This window comes from Apostichopus japonicus, chromosome 9 (genome assembly GCF_037975245.1).
Source record: "Apostichopus japonicus isolate 1M-3 chromosome 9, ASM3797524v1, whole genome shotgun sequence".
Taxonomy (NCBI): domain Eukaryota; kingdom Metazoa; phylum Echinodermata; class Holothuroidea; order Aspidochirotida; family Stichopodidae; genus Apostichopus; species Apostichopus japonicus.
In genome coordinates this window covers 37,054,184-37,078,206 of record NC_092569.1, presented here as the reverse complement: position 1 = coordinate 37,078,206, position 24,023 = coordinate 37,054,184, and the positions used below count along the sequence as shown (strand labels likewise).

At 34.4% G+C, this 24,023-nt stretch overlaps 1 protein-coding gene across 11 annotated transcripts in view; it reads left to right on the top strand.

Moving 5' to 3' along the window:
- LOC139974506 (probable 3',5'-cyclic phosphodiesterase pde-5) overlaps positions 1 to 24,023 on the top strand; it is a 137,938-nt gene that overhangs the window by 66,616 nt on the left and 47,299 nt on the right. For all 11 annotated transcript variants that reach the window (XR_011795495.1, XR_011795496.1, XM_071981706.1 and 8 more), the window contains 6 exons: positions 280 to 311; positions 8,297 to 8,399; positions 13,923 to 14,016; positions 17,696 to 17,731; positions 22,511 to 22,569; positions 23,183 to 23,233. Coding sequence is in view for 9 of the 11 variants with exons in the window: in XM_071981706.1 (XP_071837807.1) it covers positions 280 to 311; positions 8,297 to 8,399; positions 13,923 to 14,016; positions 17,696 to 17,731; positions 22,511 to 22,569; positions 23,183 to 23,233 (375 nt within the window). In the remaining 2 variants the exon portion in view is untranslated. The remainder of the gene's footprint in view (positions 1 to 279; positions 312 to 8,296; positions 8,400 to 13,922; positions 14,017 to 17,695; positions 17,732 to 22,510; positions 22,570 to 23,182; positions 23,234 to 24,023) is intronic.

Below are 24,023 nucleotides of genomic sequence, written 5' to 3'. Positions count from 1 at the left end.
CACTTTGTCCACTCAATACACTGTCTAACACCATTAATGTCCACTGTCCACTCAATACACTGTCTAACACCATTAATGTCCACTGTTCACTCTATACACTGTCAAACACCTTAAATGTCCACTCTATACACTGTCAAACACCTTAAATGTCCACTGTCCACTCTATACACTGTCAAACACCTTAAATGTCCACTGTCCACTCTATACACTGTCAAACACCTTAAATTTACAGATTAATCTCCTTTTGTAATGTTACGTTTTCATTGGTTTCTTAAACAGGAACTTTTCCAGTACCACGAAGACTCCAGCAAGTAAGTATATAGCTACAGAGAGATTTTCTGTTTTTTATTCTGGGAAGGTCGTGAGGGATTTGATGGAGTGGAGGGGTATTTGAAGGAGGAGAGGTGGGGTAGATCACATTCATTTAAATGTTTATAAACTGGATTGTACCAATAATGAATCACATGGTAGCTTTGAATTTGGTTGTAAGACTAGCATACTTAGAGTGAATTCTGCCATATTGTGTGTTGTCTTTCAGTGTATTTAGCAAATTACACTAATATTGGTTAATAACAGGGTTTATTCTTCATTCACATCAGTTCACTTTTTGTTTCAAGCAGATCAGAGACTTAATCAAAGTGTTCCTTTTTGTTTTAAAGACCAACTATGGAGACTTTTCGATGAACATAAAATCCCACCATTTTTCATGTATGTAATCCTTAACTGACTCCAATTACATTGCTGTACTTAACTTTACCAATTTCGGACGTTAAATTCGTGAAAAATGGGACGAAAAGTCAGCTTCTATTTCAGACATTCCTGAAACATTCCTAAGACATCAGGTGACCATGTGACGTCAACGTTTGTATACCTCACTCACAACTATACTTTTAGTGTGTAAAGTCGTATACTTGAGCTGCCAAAAACATCAACAATATTACTCCTTTTTCCTCAAAATGCCACAATTCTGTGTTGTTGGAGGTTGCAGTTATACCTCATCCAACAAAAGCATCAGCTTTTTTAGATTTCCGAGTAAAAGAACCGACGTAAAACGCCGCAGACTTTGGATCAATTTTTTGAGATCCACGCGGAAAGATTTTTCAGCACCCGGAGTATCTCATGCCCATGAGTCCACATGCATGACCCTGCTTCTGTGTATGCTGCAAATGTCTCATTCTGTGAAAATTATATACTGTCGATAGCTGTGTCGGACCATGGTCGGACATAGCTAATGTGAAATTGACCGTAAACACGCCCTGGACGTCCTTACATGTAACATTATATCACGCAATTGACAGTAATATATTTACTGTAAGAGATGACCGTATATATATACCGTGCCAAGGGTATAGCATTGTTAGTACATGTACGGTAGTTAGTTACAACTCTCGCCGGCGTTGGCTCACAGCATGTGTAAATATACATGTTAGGATTTATCTATTTCATTTGTTGTATTCCAGTATCGTGAGTTCGTGATACATGTGTAATATTGTCCGTTCTGTTTATTCCGACATCTGCATGTTCTAAGGAGTTGAATAAAAACGGTAGTATGTAGCGATCGGACGTTTTATTTCGTTAGTGACTGTCTTGTGATTGTGGGATGTTACTGGTCAAGGCCTGTTTCAACTAGACCTAACTCTATGGAATTACACAGAGTCACGGTAGTTTTTCGCCCAGGATTGAACAAGAAACGTGGATTAGGATATTCACTGCTAAATTTGTTTATTGACAGGATACTTTTTCTGTGTTTGTACTTTTGGATATTAAAACGAGTTAAGTACTACGTAAGTATATTGTACCGTACGGACCTATTGACGCTACGCTATATGTACAAGATGCCTCCATTTGAGTGGAAATTTTGCTAATAAAATAAGCAATTTAACTAAAATTTCTGCTTATAATTGTCTTCAAACATGTTGTTAACCTTCATGTGTTCTTGTTGTAAGCTAACAGCTTTTCAAACGCTCGAAATTGGAAGTCAAAAACAGTACAATTGTTCGCTATCTGTGTACAAACAGTGCCTATATCAGCGTTTGATTTTCGCGGTATACAAACTTTGACGTCACACGGTGACCAGAGGCTCCTTTGGGTCAATCTCTGTTTTCAGACATTCCAGAGGTTCATGTCACGTGACTACCCAAAATGTCCATTTTCGTGGTCGTTTTTGATGGGTTATAGTAGGTTTTCGAAGATTATTTTTTACACATGTTGATTATGGGTATGTAAACTCCTAAATTAATGGAAAATCTCAAAAAAAAAAATTGCCTCCATATTTGGTCTTTAAAGTTAAATTGAAAGGAACAAAGATTGAATGCATGAATATTACAACAAATGTTTACTTACAAACATTAGACTTTAAGCATTAAGGAACTAGGTCAGTGGTACCATGTTTACTTTACAGATATATGAGAAAAACATGACTATGAGATAACATGACTGTGAGATAACATGACTATGAGAAAAACAAGACTATGAGAAAAACATGACTATGAGAAAAACATGACTATGAGAAAAACATGACTATGAGAAAAACATGGCTATGAGATAACATGACTATGAGAAAAACATGACTATGAGAAAAACATGACTATGAGATAACATGACTATGAGAAAAACAAGACTGAGAAAAACATGACTATGAGAAAAACATGACTATGAGATAACATGACTGTGAGATAACATGACTATGAGATAACATGACTATGAGAAAAACATGACTATGAGAAAAACATGACTATGAGAAAAACAAGACTGAGAAAAACAAGACTATGAGAAAAACAAGACTGAGAAAAACAAGACTATGAGAAAAACATGACTATGATAAAAACATGACTATGAGAAAAACATGACTATGAGATAACATGACTATGAGAAAAACATGACTATGAGAAAAACATGACTAGATGAGAAAAACATGACTATGATAAAAACATGACTATGAGAAAAACAAGACTATGAGAAAAACAAGACTATGAGAAAAACAAGACTATGAGAAAAACAAGACTGAGAAAAACAAGACTGAGAAAAACATGACTATGAGAAAAACATGACTATGAGAAAAACAAGACTGAGAAAAACAAGACTATGAGAAAAACAAGACTATGAGAAAAACAAGACTATGAGAAAAACATGACTATGAGAAAAACATGACTATGAGAAAAACAAGACTATGAGAAAAACATGACTAGATGAGAAAAACAAGACTGAGAAAAACAAGACTATGAGAAAAACATGACTATGAGAAAAACATGACTATGAGAAAAACATGACTATGAGAAAAACAAGACTGAGAAAAACAAGACTGAGAAAAACATGACTATGAGAAAAACATGACTATGAGAAAAACAAGACTGAGAAAAACAAGACTATGAGAAAAACAAGACTATGAGAAAAACAAGACTATGAGAAAAACAAGACTATGAGAAAAACATGACTATGAGAAAAACAAGACTATGGGAAAAACAAGACTGAGAAAAACAAGACTATGAGAAAAACAAGACTGAGAAAAACATGACTATGAGAAAAACATGACTATGAGAAAAACAAGACTGAGAAAAACAAGACTATGAGAAAAACAAGACTATGAGAAAAACAAGACTATGAGAAAAACAAGACTATGGGAAAAACAAGACTGAGAAAAACAAGACTATGAGAAAAACATGACTATGAGAAAAACATGACTATGAGAAAAACATGACTAGATGAGAAAAACATGACTATGAGAAAAACATGACTATGAGAAAAACAAGACTATGAGAAAAACAAGACTATGAGAAAAACAAGACTAGATGAGAAAAACAAGACTGAGAAAAACAAGACTATGAGAAAAACAAGACTATGGGAAAAACATGACTATGAGAAAAACAAGACTATGGGAAAAACATGACTATGAGAAAAACATGACTATGAGAAAAACAAAACTATGAGAAAAACATGACTATGAGAAAAACAAGACTGAGAAAAACAAGACTATGAGAAAAACATGACTCTGAGAAAAACATGACTAGATGAGAAAACATGACTATGAGAAAAACATGACTATGAGAAAAACATGACTATGAGAAAAACAAGACTATGAGAAAAACATGACTATGAGAAAAACATGACTATGAGAAAACAAGACTATGAGAAAAACATGACTATGAGAAAACAAGACTATGAGAAAAACATGACTAGATGAGAAAAACAAGACTGAGAAAAACATGACTATGAGAAAAACATGACTATGAGAAAAACAAAACTATGAGAAAAACATGACTAGATGAGAAAAACAAGACTGAGAAAAACATGACTATGAGAAAACAAGACTATGAGAAAAACATGACTAGATGAGAAAAACAAGACTATGAGAAAAACATGACTATGAGAAAAACAAGACTGAGAAAAACATGACTATGAGAAAACAAGACTATGAGAAAAACATGACTATGAGAAAAACATGACTATGAGAAAAACATGACTAGATGAGAAAAACATGACTATGAGAAAAACATGACTAGATGAGAAAAACAAGACTGAGAAAAACAAGACTATGAGAAAAACAAGACTATGAGAAAAACAAGACTATGAGAAAAACATGACTAGATGAGAAAAACAAGACTATGAGAAAAACATGACTAGATGAGAAAAACAAGACTGAGAAAAACAAGACTATGAGAAAAACAAGACTGAGAAAAACAAGACTATGAGAAAAACATGACTATGAGAAAAACAAGACTATGAGAAAAACAAGACTATGAGAAAAACAAGACTATGAGAAAAACATGACTATGAGAAAACAAGACTATGAGAAAAACATGACTATGAGAAAAACATGACTGTGAGAAAAACATGACTAGATGAGAAAAACATGACTATGAGAAAAACAAGACTGAGAAAAACAAGACTATGAGAAAAACAAGACTATGAGAAAAACAAGACTATGAGAAAAACATGACTAGATGAGAAAAACATGACTAGATGAGAAAAACAAGACTGAGAAAAACATGACTATGAGATAACATGACTATGAGATAACATGACTGAGAAAAACAAGACTGAGAAAAACATGACTCTGAGAAAAACATGACTATGAGAAAAACATGACTAGATGAGAAAAACATGACTATGAGAAAAACATGACTATGAGAAAAACAAGACTATGAGAAAAACAAGACTATGAGAAAAACAAGACTATGAGAAAAACAAGACTAGATGAGAAAAACATGACTAGATGAGAAAAACAAGACTGAGAAAAACATGACTATGAGATAACATGACTATGAGATAACATGACTGAGAAAAACAAGACTGAGAAAAACATGACTCTGAGAAAAACATGACTATGAGAAAAACATGACTATGAGAAAAACATGACTAGATGAGAAAAACAAGACTGAGAAAAACATGACTATGAGAAAAACATGACTATGAGATAACATGACTGAGAAAAACAAGACTGTGAGAAAAACATGACTATGAGAAAAACATGACTATGAGAAAAACAAGACTAGATGAGAAAAACAAGACTGAGAAAAACATGACTATGAGAAAAACATGACTATGAGAAAAACATGACTCTGAGAAAAACATGACTAGATGAGAAAAACATGACTATGAGAAAAACATGACTATGAGAAAAACATGACTATGAGAAAAACATGACTATGAGAAAAACATGACTATGAGAAAAACATGACTAGATGAGAAAAACAAGACTGAGAAAAACAAGACTATGAGAAAAACAAGACTATGAGAAAAACAAGACTATGAGAAAAACATGACTATGAGAAAAACAAGACTATGAGATAACATGACTAGATGAGAAAAACAAGACTATGAGAAAAACAAGACTATGAGAAAAACAAGACTATGAGAAAAACAAGACTATGAGAAAAACAAGACTGAGAAAAACAAGACTATGAGAAAAACAAGACTATGAGAAAAACAAGACTATGAGAAAAACATGACTATGAGAAAAACAAGACTATGAGATAACATGACTAGATGAGAAAAACAAGACTATGAGAAAAACAAGACTATGAGAAAAACAAGACTATGAGAAAAACAAGACTATGAGAAAAACAAGACTATGAGAAAAACAAGACTATGAGAAAAACATGACTATGAGAAAAACAAGACTATGAGAAAAACATGACTATGAGAAAAACATGACTATGAGAAAAACATGACTAGATGAGAAAAACAAGACTGAGAAAAACAAGACTATGAGAAAAACAAGACTATGGGAAAAACATGACTATGAGAAAAACAAGACTATGAGAAAAACAAGACTGAGAAAAACAAGACTATGAGAAAAACAAGACTATGAGAAAAACAAGACTATGAGAAAAACATGACTATGAGAAAAACAAGACTATGAGAAAAACAAGACTATGAGAAAAACAAGACTGAGAAAAACATGACTATGAGAAAAACAAGACTATGGGAAAAACATGACTATGAGAAAAACATGACTATGAGATAACATGACTATGAGAAAAACAAGACTATGAGAAAAACATGACTATGAGAAAAACATGACTATGAGAAAAACAAGACTAGATGAGAAAAACAAGACTGAGAAAAACAAGACTATGAGAAAAACAAGACTATGAGAAAAACATGACTATGAGAAAAACAAGACTATGAGAAAAACATGACTAGATGAGAAAAACAAGACTGAGAAAAACAAGACTATGAGAAAAACATGACTCTGAGAAAAACATGACTATGAGAAAAACATGACTATGCAAGAGAACATTTACTTTGAATGTTCATTAAACTATAGTTAGTTTATTGAGTGAATATAGAGAGATAAGTATGAATTTCAACCAGCTGTAATTTATACCACTGTTTATAGCTCCATGTTTATACTAAAAGTTTCCCTTAATCTAGTGCTTTATAAATCTTGAACTGGAAGCAAAGGGTGTTGGATCATAATTAAAACAATGCTGTTCCTTCATGTAATGAAAGGTGTGTTTATGAATAGAAGGTCAAACTTATCTACATAATTGACAAGTAAAAAATTTCTATTAAATAAATGAAAGCAATGTACCCAGTTTGTAGGCCTACTGTAAGAATGTTTCATCTTTAAAATACTTGTCCTGCATTCAGGATAATCTTAGCATGGGGTTAAAACTGCTTCTAATGAAATAAGTCCACCTATTGTTTTAGACAAAATAAATGCCACTGTTGGTGGTTTCTGGTAAGTTGTTTGTCAGTGAGTTTGTTATGTGGAAACATTGTTGTATGTATGACACACAAAAATGCAGCAGTATCTAAAGGATTTCATGTTTTCGAGGTGTTCACTGGTTGACTATTCAAAGTCTGTTGATATCTGAGGTTAAGATCTGAGCTGAACACTGTTCACTGCAGTTAGGAGAGTATACTAAAGCAATCAAACTCAAGTTTTACACAAAGAACCGTGCTATCAGTTCTAAGAATATATATGCTCTCCGGTTTCAGTCTTTCTGTCTTTTTATGCTGGTAGGCAAAATGATTATCAAGTTAGTGAATATTTATGTCTAGACCTGTACCAAAAAAGTGATGTAATAAAGACTACAGATGACATTTAAACGCATAGCATTGTATCAATGTAGCAGCATTCACAGAGCTGGCAGGCCATAGTTTGAAGACAGGTATTGCTGGTTTTCTGTCCAATAACCTGAACATACATGTTGGAATATCAAGTGGTTGTCTATAAAAGATTAACATGCAAATAAAGATAACAAATGTATGCTTTTATTGTGTTCAATTATGAATAAGAAGAACAGCAACTTAAGTTGTCTGAGAATTCAGTCTCAGTGAATGGGTATTTAGTCCTGAGACTTGTGTGGAAATTTAATTGAGCATCAAAGATGAACATAAATAATGTTGCAAATCAAAGGACAGTGACAACATAAATTGGTCTGGCAGCATGTGGAAGTTATTTGCATGAAGCCCTTAGAGAATTTCCTGACAAAGTAACAGATTTTGAAATAATTTAACACTTGTCTTGTATTTGTCAGTTTGCTTAATTTGGTTTAATATTTAATCTTATGCATTGATATTGAACACCTGAAGCTGTTTCGTTGGTCAGTTAAAGGATAGACCTTGTAACTTTATTTCCTGATGCAGAATCTGTATTTTTAGTACCAGCAATATATTAGTAATTCTAGCAATACATTGCAATACTAGCAATACATTGTGAGTGGTTAAACCATGCTGTGCTTGCAGAGCCATGTAATCACTTCATAAATTTAGAGAGAATGATTTGCACTTTTCATGAAATCCTGCTTGTTAATCTTGAAAATCTCTCCATATTTTGACATTGCAGTGATGATCTTCCCGAAAAAACTTGGAAGATTGGTAAAGGAGGAACAGTTGCTGGTCATGTTGCACACACACTGCATACCATTGTTACCACAGATATAAAAGCAGTAAGATTCTGATATGGTTCCATACATTATTTCAAGACTTATCTCAGTTTTGTCAAATTATGTTTGATGTCATAGAGCCATAAGGTGGGAAATCCTTAACTTACACATTGTTTATCTTTTCATATTTTCAAGGTGAATATTAACAGTATTGACATTGGATCCGATGCCTGTATCATATTAAGAACTGCATGTTGTAGATTCAATTTAATATATGTTACAGAAATGAACATTGTTTTACATATCATTAACAGCATATGCGACCAAGGTTTTATGCAATGTGAACAGTTTCACAAGTGGTCAATCTTGTATATGAAACAACATTAAAACTGTGATATCTTCTAAATGGAATACAAATTTATTAGCTGTGTGGGAATATGTTTCAGAATTGTCATAGACCAGTGATGATGGTTGTTTGCTTCTCCTTAAAGTAACATGGCTGAGCTAAATCTGTATCTTGTGAGTATTGTATGTCATCACAGACTCCCATATGTCTTGTCAGTATTGTATGTCATCACAGACTCCAATATCTTGTCAGTATTGTAAGTCATCACAGACTCCAATATGTCTTGTGAGTATTGTATGCCATGACAGACTCCCATGTCTTGTCAGTATTGTATGTCATCACAGACTCCAATATGTCTTGTGAGTATTGTATGCCATGACAGACTCCCATGTCTTGTCAGTATTGTATGTCATCACAGACTCCAATATGTCTTGTGAGTATTGTATGCCATCACAGACTCCTATGTCTTGTGAGTATTGTATGCCATCACAGACTCCAATATGTCTTGTGAGTATTGTATGCCATCACAGACTCCAATATCTTGTGAGTATTGTATGCCATCACAGACTCCAATATCTGGTGATTATCATATGTCATCACAGACTCGTATATCTTGTGAGTATTGTATATTTCAATCACAGACTCCAATATCTGGTGAGTATTGTAAGTCATCACAGACTCCCATATGTCTTGTGAGTATTGTATGCCATGACAGACTCCAATATCTTGTGAGTATTGTAAGTCATCACAGACTCCCATATGTCTTGTGAGTATTGTAAGTCATCACAGACTCCTATGTCTTGTGATTATCATATGCTATCACAGACTCCTATGTCTTGTGAGTATTGTATGCCATGACAGACTCCTATGTCTTGTGAGTATTGTATGTCATCACAGACTCCAATATCTTGTGAGTATTGTATGTCATCACAGACTCCCATATGTCTTGTGAGTATTGTATGTCATGACAGACTCCAATATCTTGTGAGTATTGTACGCCATCACAGACTCCAATATCTTGTGAGTATTGTAAGTCATCACAGACTCCCATATGTCTTGTGAGTATTGTAAGTCATCACAGACTCCTATGTCTTGTGATTATCATATGCTATCACAGACTCCTATGTCTTGTCAGTATTGTATGCCATGACAGACTCCTATGTCTTGTGAGTATTGTATGTCATCACAGACTCCAATATCTTGTGAGTATTGTATGTCATCACAGACTCCCATATGTCTTGTGAGTATTGTATGTCATCACAGACTCCCATATGTCTTGTGAGTATTGTATGTCATGACAGACTCCAATATCTTGTGAGTATTGTACGCCATCACAGACTCCCATATGTCTTGTGAGTATTGTATGCCATGACAGACTCCAATATCTTGTGAGTATTGTAAGTCATCACAGACCCCCATATGTCTTGTGAGTATTGTAAGTCATCACAGACTCCTATGTCTTGTGATTATCATATGCTATCACAGACTCCTATGTCTTGTCAGTATTGTATGCCATGACAGACTCCTATGTCTTGTGAGTATTGTATGTCATCACAGATTCCAATATCTTGTGAGTATTGTATGTCATCACAGACTCCCATATGTCTTGTGAGTATTGTATGTCATGACAGACTCCAATATCTTGTGAGTATTGTACGCCATCACAGACTCCCATATGTCTTGTGAGTATTGTATGCCATCACAGACTCCAATATCTTGTGAGTATTGTATGCCATGACAGACTCCAATATCTTGTGAGTATTGTATGCCATCACAGACTCCCATATGTCTTGTGAGTATTGTATGCCATCACAGACTCCAATATCTTGTGAGTATTGTACGCCATCACAGACTCCCATATGTCTTGTGAGTATTGTATGCCATCACAGACTCCTATATCTTGTGAGTATTGTATGCCATCACAGACTCCTATGTCTTGTGAGTATTGTACGCCATCACAGACTCCCATATGTCTTGTGAGTATTGTATGCCATCACAGACTCCTATATCTTGTGAGTATTGTATGCCATCACAGACTCCCATATGTCTTGTGAGTATTGTATGCCATCACAGACTCCAATATGTCTTGTGAGTATTGTATGCCATCACAGACTCCCATATATCTTGTGAGTATTGTACGCCATCACAGACTCCAATATGTCTTGTGAGTATTGTATGCCATCACAGACTCCAATATCTTGTGAGTATTGTATGCCATCACAGACTCCAATATCTGGTGATTATCATATGTCATCACAGACTCCTATATCTTGTTAGTATTGTATATTTCAATCACAGACTCCAATATCTGGTGAGTATTGTAAGTCATCACAGACTCCCATATGTCTTGTGAGTATTGTATGCCATGACAGACTCCTATGTCTTGTGAGTATTGTATGCCATCACAGACTCCCATATGTCTTGTGAGTATTGTATGCCATCACAGACTCCAATATCTTGTGAGTATTGTATGCCATCACAGACTCCAATATGTCTTGTGAGTATTGTATGCCATCACAGACTCCCATATATCTTGTGAGTATTGTACGCCATCACAGACTCCCATATGTCTTGTGAGTATTGTATGCCATCACAGACTCCTATGTCTTGTGAGTATTGTATGCCATCACAGACTCCCATATGTCTTGTGAGTATTGTATGCCATCACAGACTCCAATATCTTGTGAGCATTGTATGCCATCACAGACTCCCATATGTCTTGTGAGTATTGTATGCCATCACAGACTCCAATATGTCTTGTGAGTATTGTATGCCATGACAGACTCCTATGTCTTGTGAGTATTGTATGCCATCACAGACTCCCATATGTCTTGTGAGTATTGTATGCCATCACAGACTCCAATATCTTGTGAGTATTGTAAGTCATCACAGACTCCCATATGTCTTGTGAGTATTGTAAGTCATCAAAGACTCCTATGTCTTGTGATTATCATATGCTATCACAGACTCCTATGTCTTGTCAGTATTGTATGCCATGACAGACTCCTATGTCTTGTGAGTATTGTATGTCATCACAGACTCCAATATCTTGTGAGTATTGTATGTCATCACAGACTCCCATATGTCTTGTGAGTATTGTATGTCATGACAGACTCCAATATCTTGTGAGTATTGTACGCCATCACAGACTCCCATATGTCTTGTGAGTATTGTATGCCATCACAGACTCCAATATCTTGTGAGTATTGTATGCCATGACAGACTCCAATATCTTGTGAGTATTGTACGCCATCACAGACTCCCATATGTCTTGTGAGTATTGTATGCCATCACAGACTCCAATATCTTGTGAGTATTGTACGCCATCACAGACTCCCATATATCTTGTGAGTATTGTATGCCATCACAGACTTCTATGTCTTGTGAGTATTGTATGCCATCACAGACTCCCATATGTCTTGTGAGTATTGTATGCCATCACAGACTCCTATATCTTGTGAGTATTGTATGCCATCACAGACTCCCATATGTCTTGTGAGTATTGTACGCCATCACAGACTCCCATATATCTTGTGAGTATTGTATGCCATCACAGACTCCTATGTCTTGTGAGTATTGTATGCCATCACAGACTCCCATATGTCTTGTGAGTATTGTATGCCATCACAGACTCCTATATCTTGTGAGTATTGTATGCCATGACAGACTCCCATATGTCTTGTGAGTATTGTATGCCATCACAGACTCCAATATGTCTTGTGAGTATTGTATGCCATCACAGACTCCAATATCTTGTGAGTATTGTATGCCATCACAGACTCCCATATGTCTTGTGAGTATTGTATGCCATCACAGACTCCAATATCTTGTGAGTATTGTAAGTCATCACAGACTCCCATATGTCTTGTGAGTATTGTATGTCATCACAGACTCCAATATCTTGTGAGTATTGTATGCCATCACAGACTCCAATATCTTGTGAGTATTGTATGCCATCACAGACTCCCATATGTCTTGTGAGTATTGTATGCCATCACAGACTCCGATATCTTGTGAGTATTGTACGCCATCACAGACTCCCATATGTCTTGTGAGTATTGTAAGTCATCACAGACTCCAATATCTTGTGAGTATTGTATGCCATCACAGACTCCAATATCTTGTGAGTATTGTAAGTCATCACAGACTCCCATATATCTTGTGAGTATTGTATGTCATCACAGACTCCAATATCTTGTGAGTATTGTAAGTCATCACAGACTCCCATATGTCTTGTGAGTATTGTATGCCATCACAGACTCCTATGTCTTGTGAGTATTGTATGCCATCACAGACTCCCATATGTCTTGTCAGTATTGTATGCCATCACAGACTCCCATATGTCTTGTGAGTATTGTATGCCATCACAGACTCCAATATCCTGTGAGTATTGTATGCCATCACAGACTCCCATATGTCTTGTGAGTATTGTATGCCATGACAGACTCCAATATCTTGTGAGTATTGTAAGTCATCACAGACTCCCATATGTCTTGTGAGTATTGTATGCCATCACAGACTCCAATATCTTGAAAGTATTGTAAGTCATCACAGACTCCCATATATCTTGTGAGTATTGTATGTCATCACAGACTCCTATATCTTGTGAGTATTGTATGCCATCACAGACTCCTATGTCTTGTGAGTATTGTATGCCATCACAGACTCCTATATCTTGTGAGTATTGTATGCCATCACAGACTCCTATGTCTTGTGAGTATTGTATGCCATCACAGACTCCAATATGTCTTGTGAGTATTGTATGCCATCACAGACTCCTATGTCTTGTGAGTATTGTAAGCCATCACAGACTCCCATATCTTGAAAGTATTGTAAGTCATCACAGACTCCCATATATCTTGTGAGTATTGTATGTCATCACAGACTCCTATATCTTGTGAGTATTGTATGTCATCACAGACTCCTTTATCTTGTGAGTATTGTATGCTATCACAGACTCCAATATCTTGTGAGTATTGTATATTTCCATCACAGACTCCAATATCTTGTGAATATTGTAAGTCATCACAGACTCCCATATGTCTTGTGAGTATTGTATGCCATCACAGACTCCCATATGTCTTGTGAGTATTGTATGCCATCACAGACTCCCATATGTCTTGTGAGTAAAGAAAGGACTCGGCAATGTTATTATTTCCACCAAACTCATGACTTAAGAAAGGACTGGGCAATGTTTTATTTTGTCTAAGTTGTTTAACACCATTAATGTTCTGTTATAGGATGCTCATCCAGATGGGATTGGTGAGTTGACTAGATCTGGTATATCTTCAGTACTGTCCTTACCAGTATTTGATGTGGTAGAAGACTTATCAGGTGAGCAAAACACCTGAAATCAGACCTATTTTATGTTTAATTGCATATTGAAAGGCTTAATATATTAATAGTATTAGATTCAGATTTTTATTTCTTTTACTTGTTTGGTTTGTTCTTATTGAAGGAAGTTGACTGTGTAACTTGAGGTTAATGTTTCCAGAAAAATTCAAAGAGACACTATTTTGTTGGTTTCTTTTGTAGATATAATATGATAATATGTAAATAAAACCAGAAACCACAGATTAAAGTCAATTATGAATGATGTGAGTGCAACACTTGATGCATCAGCACTTCGGCATCCTTTGACAGTTACCACCCACTTCTACTGTATTGCAAAAAAAAACTATAAAGTGCATTGACAGTGAATTGCAACTTAAAACCTGTAATGATATCAAAAAGACAGTTCTGACAGATGTATGACTGCCTTTTCATCGCTGAAGCACTTCCATATGATATGTTTTCTTTTCTATTTTATGCTTGTGTTTACATTTTGGAGGGTGTGGGGGGAAGGGGTAGGGTCCATTATATTTAGCTCAGTAAACATTTTAACGGCCATACAGGAGAGATGCATCTTAGTGTACATCCTGTTCTTGTTTTGTTCAATCTATGTAGCTCAGTAAACATTTTAACGGCCATACAGGACAGATGCATCTTAGTGTAGATCCTGTACTAGTTATGTCCACACTATCTAGCTCAGTAAACATTTTAAAGGCCATACAGGACAGATGCATCTTAGTGTATATCCTGTACTAGTTAGGTCCATTCTATTTTGCTCAGTAAACATTTTAACAGCCATACAGGAGAGATGCATCTTAGTGTATATCCTGTACAAGTTTTGTCCATTCTATCTAGCTCAGTAAACATTTTAAAGGCCATACAGGAGAGATGCATCTTAGTGTATAACTGTACTAGTTATGTCCACTCTATGTAGCTCAGTAAACATTTTAAAGGCCATACAGGAGAGATGCATCTTAGTGTATATCCTGTACTAGTTATGTCCATTCTATCTAGCTCAGTAAACATTTTAACGACCATACAGGAAAGATGCATCTTAGTGTATATCCTGTACTAGTTAGGTCCATTCTATTTTGCTCAGTAAACATTTTAAAGGCCATACAGGAGAGATGCATCTTAGTGGATATCCTGTACTAGTTTTGTCCACTCTATGTAGCTCAGTAAATATTTTAAAAGCCATACACGAGAGATGCATCTTAGTTTATAACTGTACTAGTTATGTCCACTCTATGTAGCTCAGTAAATATTTTAAAAGCCATACAGGAAAGATGCATCTTAGTGTATATCCTGTACTAGTTTTGTCCATTCTATCTAGCTCAGTAAACATTTTAACGGCCATACAGGAAAGATGCATCTTAGTGTATATCCTGTACTAGTTATGTCCACTCTATGTAGCTCAGTAAATATTTTAAAAGCCATACAGGAAAGGTGCATCTTAGTGTATATCCTGTACTAGTTTTGTCCATTCTATCTAGCTTAGTAAACATTTTAACGGCCATACAGGAAAGATGCATCTTAGTGTATATCCTGTACAAGTTTTGTCCATTCTATCTAGCTCAGTAAACATTTTAACGGCCATACAGGACAGATGTATCTTAGTGTATATCCTGTACTAGTTAGGTCCATTCTGTTTTGCTCAGTAAACATTTTAACGGCCATACAGGAGAGATGCATCTTAGTGTATATCCTGTACAAGTTTTGTCCACTCTATGTAGCTCAGTAAATATTTTAAAAGCCATACACAAGAGCATCTTAGTGTATAACTGTACTAGTTATGTCCACTCTATGTAGCTCAGTAAATATTTTAAAGGCCATACAGGAAAGATGCATCTTAGTGTATATCCTGTACTAGTTATGTCCATTCTATCTAGCTCAGTAAACATTTTAAAGGCCATACAGGAGAGATGCATCTTAGTGTATATCCTGTACTAGTTTTGTCCATTCTATCTAGCTCAGTAAACATTTTAAAGGCCATACAGGAGAGATGCATCTTAGTGTATATCCTGTATTAGTTATGTCCACTCTGTGTAGCTCAGTAAACATTTTAAAGGCCTACAGGACAGATGCATCTTAGTGTATATCCTGTACTAGTTATGTCCACTCTATCAAGCTCAGTAAACATTTTATAGGCCATACAGGAGAGATGCATCTTAGTGTATATCCTGTACTAGTTATGTCCATTCTATCTAGCTCAGTAAACATTTTAACGGCCATACAGGAGAGATGCATCTTAGTGTATATCCTGTACTAGTTATGTCCATTCTTTCTAGCTCAGTAAACATTTTAACAGCCATACAGGAGAGATGCATCTTAGTGTATATCCTGTACTAGTTATGTCCATTCTATCTAGCTCAGTAAACATTTTAACGGCCATACAGGAGAGATGCATCTTAGTGTATATCCTGTACTAGTTATGTCCATTCTATCTAGCTCAGTAAACATTTTAAAGGCCATACAGGAGAGATGCATCTTAGTGTATATCCTGTACTAGTTTTGTCCATTCTATCTAGCTCAGTAAACATTTTAAAGGCCATACAGGAGAGATGCATCTTAGTGTATATCCTGTATTAGTTATGTCCACTCTGTGTAGCTCAGTAAACATTTTATAGGCCATACAGGAGAGATGCATCTTAGTGTATATCCTGTACTAGTTATGTCCATTCTATCTAGCTCAGTAAACATTTTAACGGCCATACAGGAGAGATGCATCTTAGTGTATATCCTGTACTAGTTATGTCCATTCTTTCTAGCTCAGTAAACATTTTAACGGCCATACAGGAGAGATGCATCTTAGTGTATATCCTGTACTAGTTATGTCCATTCTATCTAGCTCAGTAAACATTTTAACGGCCATACAGGAGAGATGCATCTTAGTGTATATCCTGTACTAGTTATGTCCATTCTATCTAGCTCAGTAAACATTTTAACGGCCATACAGGACAGATGTATCTTAGTGTATATCCTGTACTAGTTTTGTCCACTCTATCTAGCTCAGTAAACATGATCAATCCATAGATCCATTAAAGGCATTGAAGACTCGCCCCAATCCGCTTGCGGCCATCTGAAAAAGTTAACTTTCTGTTGCTTGCAAGTGACCTTTTGTTCGTGTCGCTACAAAATGCAGACAGTAATGAAACGTTATACCTTGTTTTCTAGCTGGACCTGAGATGTCCATCGTTGTATCGTTTATACACCGTGATGTGGGTATTGACCGCAGCTGTATGTACTGACTGTACACTAGTGTCTAATTACCGACATTAGCAAGCTGTGTATATTTTCTGGGATCGATTGTGGTGTTTAAACCTTTTGTTAAACCTCATTCTAAACTAGGTCAAATTACCGGCATTAGACGTTTCTTTTTGCACGAGTCTTCAAACCCTTTAATGAAGAATATTTCTCCCATGATTCCATCTTTACAGCATATTTAGAACACTAAACTGTCTGACGTTATGAAGTACTCTTAAATCTCATATGTTGAGATAATATGTTAAACTAGATGTGAATCTGTAGTTCACCTACAATAATATACTATGATTGTTAATAGCTAAAGCTTGAGCATTAATATAAGAATCATGTAACTAAGTTACCATAAGTAAGATTATGCAGCCTGGAATCGGAGTTGTCTTGAACATTTCATTAATATTTAGTGCTTTCTTTATCTTAGGTTCAAACCCACAGAATTGTAAGGGAAACTTACTTGGTAAGTATGAGTGTTGTAAATGTATAATGTGTATTGTAATATGGAGGTGTTTATATGTTCAATAATAATTCTGCTTACTTTAATATCAACACATCATGTTATATGGGAATCTGCTTCACATTACCGACTCTCAAATTCTCATTTTTTCTTTCAAATGCTAGCTTAATGTAAACTGGTTGTCATAGCTTTCTACCCTATCCAACTGAAACCTACAATTCTATGTTTTACACAGTTTTAAAGTAATAATTTTTGAGAAGCCACATTTGCTATTTACATATTTACATGTTTCTTGTCTCATGTCTGTTTCTTCAGGTTAGTCTCACCAAAATAATGTTTCACTATGTCCTTGCATAATTAAGAAAATTAAATTCAACATGTCTGATTTGATAAAGCAATCATTTAGAAGAAACATCATGCACATGATTGTGTGGATATGCTTGATTATGTGTGGATATGCTTGATTATGTGTGGATATGCGAGTTCATGTGTGGATATGCTATCTGTGTGGATATGCTAGTTCATGTGTGGATATGCTTGATTATGTGTGGATATGCTAGTTCATGTGTAGATATGCTAGAGCATGTGTGGATATGCTTGATCATATGTGGATATGCTTGATTATGTGTGGATATGCTAGATTATGTGTGGATATGCTAGGTCATATTCCAACATTAAAATAAAATGGCTTGGATTATAAGATTTAAAAGTCAGTACTAGATATCTGTTAGTCAGGAAATAGTACAAAATGGAGACAATATGTATGTCTAAACCAATATGCCTTGATGCATTACTTTTAACTTCTTCTACCAAGGCCATATTAAAGTATATATAACAAAGGAGGTATAACACACATTGCCTGTTATCCCAGGTGGAGTTCAAGGAAAGCCTGATCTTAAATTCACACAAATCTATTTTGGTTTCTGCCAAGTCACTTAACTGCCCTGAAAAAGGATGATCTAATTTGATAGACACCAAAAATTTCTGGTTATAAGTGGTTTTTGCAATATTCTTCAAGGTTGAAATCAACTTGTGTTCATCAGGAAGATATGAGTGCATTCTTGAGACATGTAACACCACTAACTAAATTATACACTCTCTGAAAGGAGAGAAGTATATGTCTGCACTTAGAAGCTGGCTTTAATACCAGCTACCTTGAAAAGAACATTTATGATGACATGTATACATAGAAACTGTGTCTAAAACCACACCTCCAGACTTGACCTGTGAATCAGGCAGTCGGTTACTGGGTTTATGCAATACCATTGAATCAGGCAGTCGGTTACTGGGTTTATGCAATACCATTGAATCAGGCAGTCGGTTACTGGGTTTATGCAATACCATTGAATCAGGCAGTCGGTTACTGGGTTTATGCAATACCATTGAATCAGGCAGTCGGTTACTGGGTTTATGCAATACCATTGAATCAGGCAGTCGGTTACTGGGTTTATGCAATACCATTGAATCAGGCAGTCGGTTACTGGGTTTATGCAATACCATTGAATCATGCAGTCGGTTACTGGGTTTATGCAATACCATTGAATCAGGCAGTCGGTTACTGGTTTTATGATATAAGCTGCATGTTAATAAGTAGAAGGAAGAGACCAGATCAAGGGGGTGGATTATTGCTTGAAGACTTGAACAGTCCAGGTATGGCATTTCATTGTGAACATAAAGACTTCAGATATTGGATACTGGTTGCTCAGCTAACACTTGATTGGAGAGATTGTTTTCTTCACCCTCTAATTACAGATACATAGAGATCATTTCTTAATTAATAACCAATACCAAGTATCTGTTTTAACGAATAAAATACAAGGTCCCCCTGTATGCATTGCTTTAATATGACTTTATTATTTATCATATATGTTTAAGGAGTACAAGATACCCCTGTATGCATTGCTTTAATATGACTTTATTATTTATCATATATGTTTAAGGAGTACAAGATCCCGTTGTATGCATTGCTTTAATATTACTTTATTATTTATCATATATGTTTAAGGAGTACAAGATCCCGTTGTATGCATTGCTTTAAAATTACTTTATTATTTATCATATATGTTTAAGGAGTACAAGATCCCCCTGTATGCATTGCTTTAAAATTACTTTATTATTTATCATATATGTTTAAGGAGTACAAGATCCCGTTGTATGCATTGCTTTAATATTACTTTATTATTTATCATATATGTTTAAGGAGTACAAGATCCCGTTGTATGCATTGCTTTAAAATTACTTTATTATTTATCATATATGTTTAAGGAGTACAAGATCCCCCTGTATGCATTGCTTTAAAATTACTTTATTATTTATCATATATGTTTAAGGAGTACAAGATCCTGTTGTATGCATTGCTTTAAAATTACTTTATTATTTATCATATATGTTTAAGGAGTACAAGATCCCGTTGTATGCATTGCTTTAAAATTACTTTATTATTTATCATATATGTTTAAGGAGTACAAGATCCCCATGTATGCATTGCTTTAATATTACTTTATTATTGATCATATATTTTTAAGGAGTACAAGATCCCCCTGTATGCATTGCTTTAAAATTACTTTATTATTTATGATATATGTTTAAGGAGTACAAGATCCCCCTGTATGCATTGCTTTAATATTACTTTATTATTTATCATATATGTTTAAGGAGTACAAGATCCCGTTGTATGCATTGCTTTAATATTACTTTATTATTTATCATATGTTTAAGGAGTACAAGATCCCCCTGTATGCATTGCTTTAAAATTACTTTATCATTTATCATATGTTTAAGGAGTACAAGATCCCGTTGTATGCATTGCTTTAAAATTACTTTATTATATATCATATATGTTTAAGGAGTACAAGATCCCCATGTATGCATTGCTTTAATATTACTTTATTATTTATCATATATGTTTAAGGAGTACAAGATCCCGTTGTATGCATTGCTTTAAAATTACTTTATTATTTATCATATATGTTTAAGGAGTACAAGATCCCCCTGTATGCATTGCTTTAATATTACTTTATTATTTATCATATATGTTTATGGAGTACAAGATCCCGTTGTATGCATTGCTTTAAAATTACTTTATTATTTATCATATATGTTTAAGGAGTACAAGATCCCGTTGTATGCATTGCTTTAAAATTACTTTATTATTTATCATATATGTTTAAGGAGTACAAGATCCCGTTGTATGCATTGCTTTAATATTACTTTATTATTTATCATATATGTTTAAGGAGTACAAGATCCCCCTGTATGCATTGCTTTAAAATTACTTTATTATTTATCATATATGTTTAAGGAGTACAAGATCCCCCTGTATGCATTGCTTTAATATTACTTTATTATTTATCATATATGTTTAAGGAGTACAAGATCCCGTTGTATGCATTGCTTAAAAATTACTTTATTATTTATCATATGTTTAAGGAATACAAGATCCCCATGTATGCATTGCTTTAAAATTACTTTATTATTTATCATATATGTTTAAGGAGTACAAGATCCCCCTGTATGCATTGCTTTAAAATTACTTTAATATTTATCATATATGTTTAAGGAGTACAAGATCCCGTTGTATGCATTGCTTTAATATTACTTTATTATTTATCATATGTTTAAGGAGTACAAGATCCCGTTGTATGCATTGCTTTAAAATTACTTTATTATTTATCATATATGTTTAAGGAGTACAAGATCCCCATGTATGCATTGCTTTAATATTACTTTATTATTTATCATATATGTTTGAGGAGTACAAGATCCCCCTGTATGCATTGCTTTAATATTACTTTATTATTTATCATATGTTTAAGGAGTACAAGATCCCGTTGTATGCATTGCTTTAAAATTACTTTATTATTTATCATATATGTTTAAGGAGTACAAGATCCCCATGTATGCATTGCTTTAATATTACTTTATTATTTATCATATATGTTTGAGGAGTACAAGATCCCCCCTGTATGCATTGCTTTAATATTACTTTATTATTTATCATATGTTTAAGGAGTACAAGATCCCGTTGTATGCATTGCTTTAAAATTACTTTATTATTTATCATATATGTTTAAGGAGTACAAGATCCCGTTGTATGCATTGCTTTAAAATTACTTTATTATTTATCATATATGTTTAAGGAGTACAAGATCCCGTTGTATGCATTGCTTTAATATTACTTTATTATTTATCATATATGTTTAAGGAGTACAAGATACCCCTGTATGCATTGCTTTAATATTACTTTATTATTTATCATATATGTTTAAGGAGTACAAGATCCTGTTGTATGCATTGCTTTAAAATTACTTTATTATTTATCATATATGTTTAAGGAGTACAAGATCCCGTTGTATGCATTGCTTAAAAATTACTTTATTATTTATCATATGTTTAAGGAATACAAGATCCCCATGTATGCATTGCTTTAAAATTACTTTATTATTTATCATATATGTTTAAGGAGTACAAGATCCCGTTGTATGCATTGCTTTAAAATTACTTTATTATTTATCATATATGTTTAAGGAGTACAAGATCCCGTTGTATGCATTGCTTAAAAATTACTTTATTATTTATCATATGTTTAAGGAATACAAGATCCCCATGTATGCATTGCTTTAAAATTACTTTATTATATATCATATATGTTTAAGGAGTACAAGATCCCCCTGTATGCATTGCTTTAGTATTACTTTATTATTTATCATATATGTTTAAGGAGTACAAGATCCCGTTGTATGCATTGCTTTAATATTACTTTATCATTTATCATTTGCCCAGGTGTTCTTGAATTCTACCGCTACGTGGAACATCCAGGATTCACATCTTTTGAAGAAACGGTAATATATTATGATGTTTCTAGTTGTTTACAGTTGAATGACGGTAATATATTATGATGTTTCTAGTTGTTTACAGTTGAATGACGGTAATATATTATGATGTTTCTAGTTGTTTACAGTTGAATGACGGTAATATATTATGATGTTTCTAGTTGTTTACAGTTGAATGACGGTAATATATTATGATGTTTCTAGTTGTTTACAGTTGAATGACGGTAATATATTATGATGTTTCTAGTTGTTTACAGTTGAATGTTGAATTGAATTTGTTGTATTTTCTCCCCATATTTTCTGCATTTTTTATTCAGTACTGTATACAATTACTTCATTACCTACCTTAGCATGCAAAGTGCAGTACAAGGAAATCAATAGTTAGGGTTTGAAATCAATTTATGTGATAATTGTAAATAATTATTTTGATTAAGAGTTAAAAGTCATTTGTAGCCAGATTCTACCAGTAATGGTTTGATGTAAGCAGGTATATGTCATTCCTATAGTGAAGCTAAGTGCAGCCAATGTCTTGGAGTAGGATTAGCCATTAGGAAATTAAATGTTAGTCAAGATTATCATGTTCAAACCTTATGTCAGGGGTTTTATCTCATTTTGCTAACAGATTGCTAATTCCTTTCTTGTCTGGGGTGGCGTTGCATTACACTTTGCTGAGGTAAAGTAAAGCCATTAGACTTTTTTCTATTCTTTTCAGAATATTATTCATCGCCTGTTTGTCTTAATGCTTGTCAGTGTTAAATGATGTTCTGAACTGTTGCTTTACAAAGTGATGTTTGTAAACAGTTATATCTGATATTATTTTGGTTTGAATGTTGTATGCACTTTCATGTTTAATGTTTGTTGTAGGTAGCTTACTTCAACTTCTTATCTTAAGGGAGAAAATGAAGCATTTTTTCTTTTGTTAGATATGATACATTGGTCAGCTAGCTCTGTAAGCTGTGCTACATTGGTCAGCTACCTCTGTATGATGTGTTACATTAGTCAGCTACCTCTGTATGATGTGTTACATTGGTCAGCGACCTCTGTAAGCTGTGTTACATTGGTCAGCTACCTCTGTATGATGTGTTACATTGGTCAGCTACCTCTGTAAGCTGTGCTACATTGGTCAGCTACCTCTGTAAGATGTGTTACATTGGTCAGCTACCTCCGTATGATGTGTTACATTGGTCAGCTACCTCTGTATGATGTGTTACATTGGTCAGCTGCCTCTAAATGATGTGTTACTTTGGTCAGCTACCTCTGTAAGCTGTGTTACGTTGGTCAGCTACCTCTGTATGATGTGTTACATTGGTCAGCTACCTCTGTATGATGTGTTACATTGGTCAGCTACCTCTGTAAGCTGTGTTACATTGGTCAGCTACCTCTGTAAGCTGCGTTACATTGGTCAGCTACCTCTGTATGATGTGTTACATTGGTCAGCTACCTCTGTAAGCTGCGTTACATTG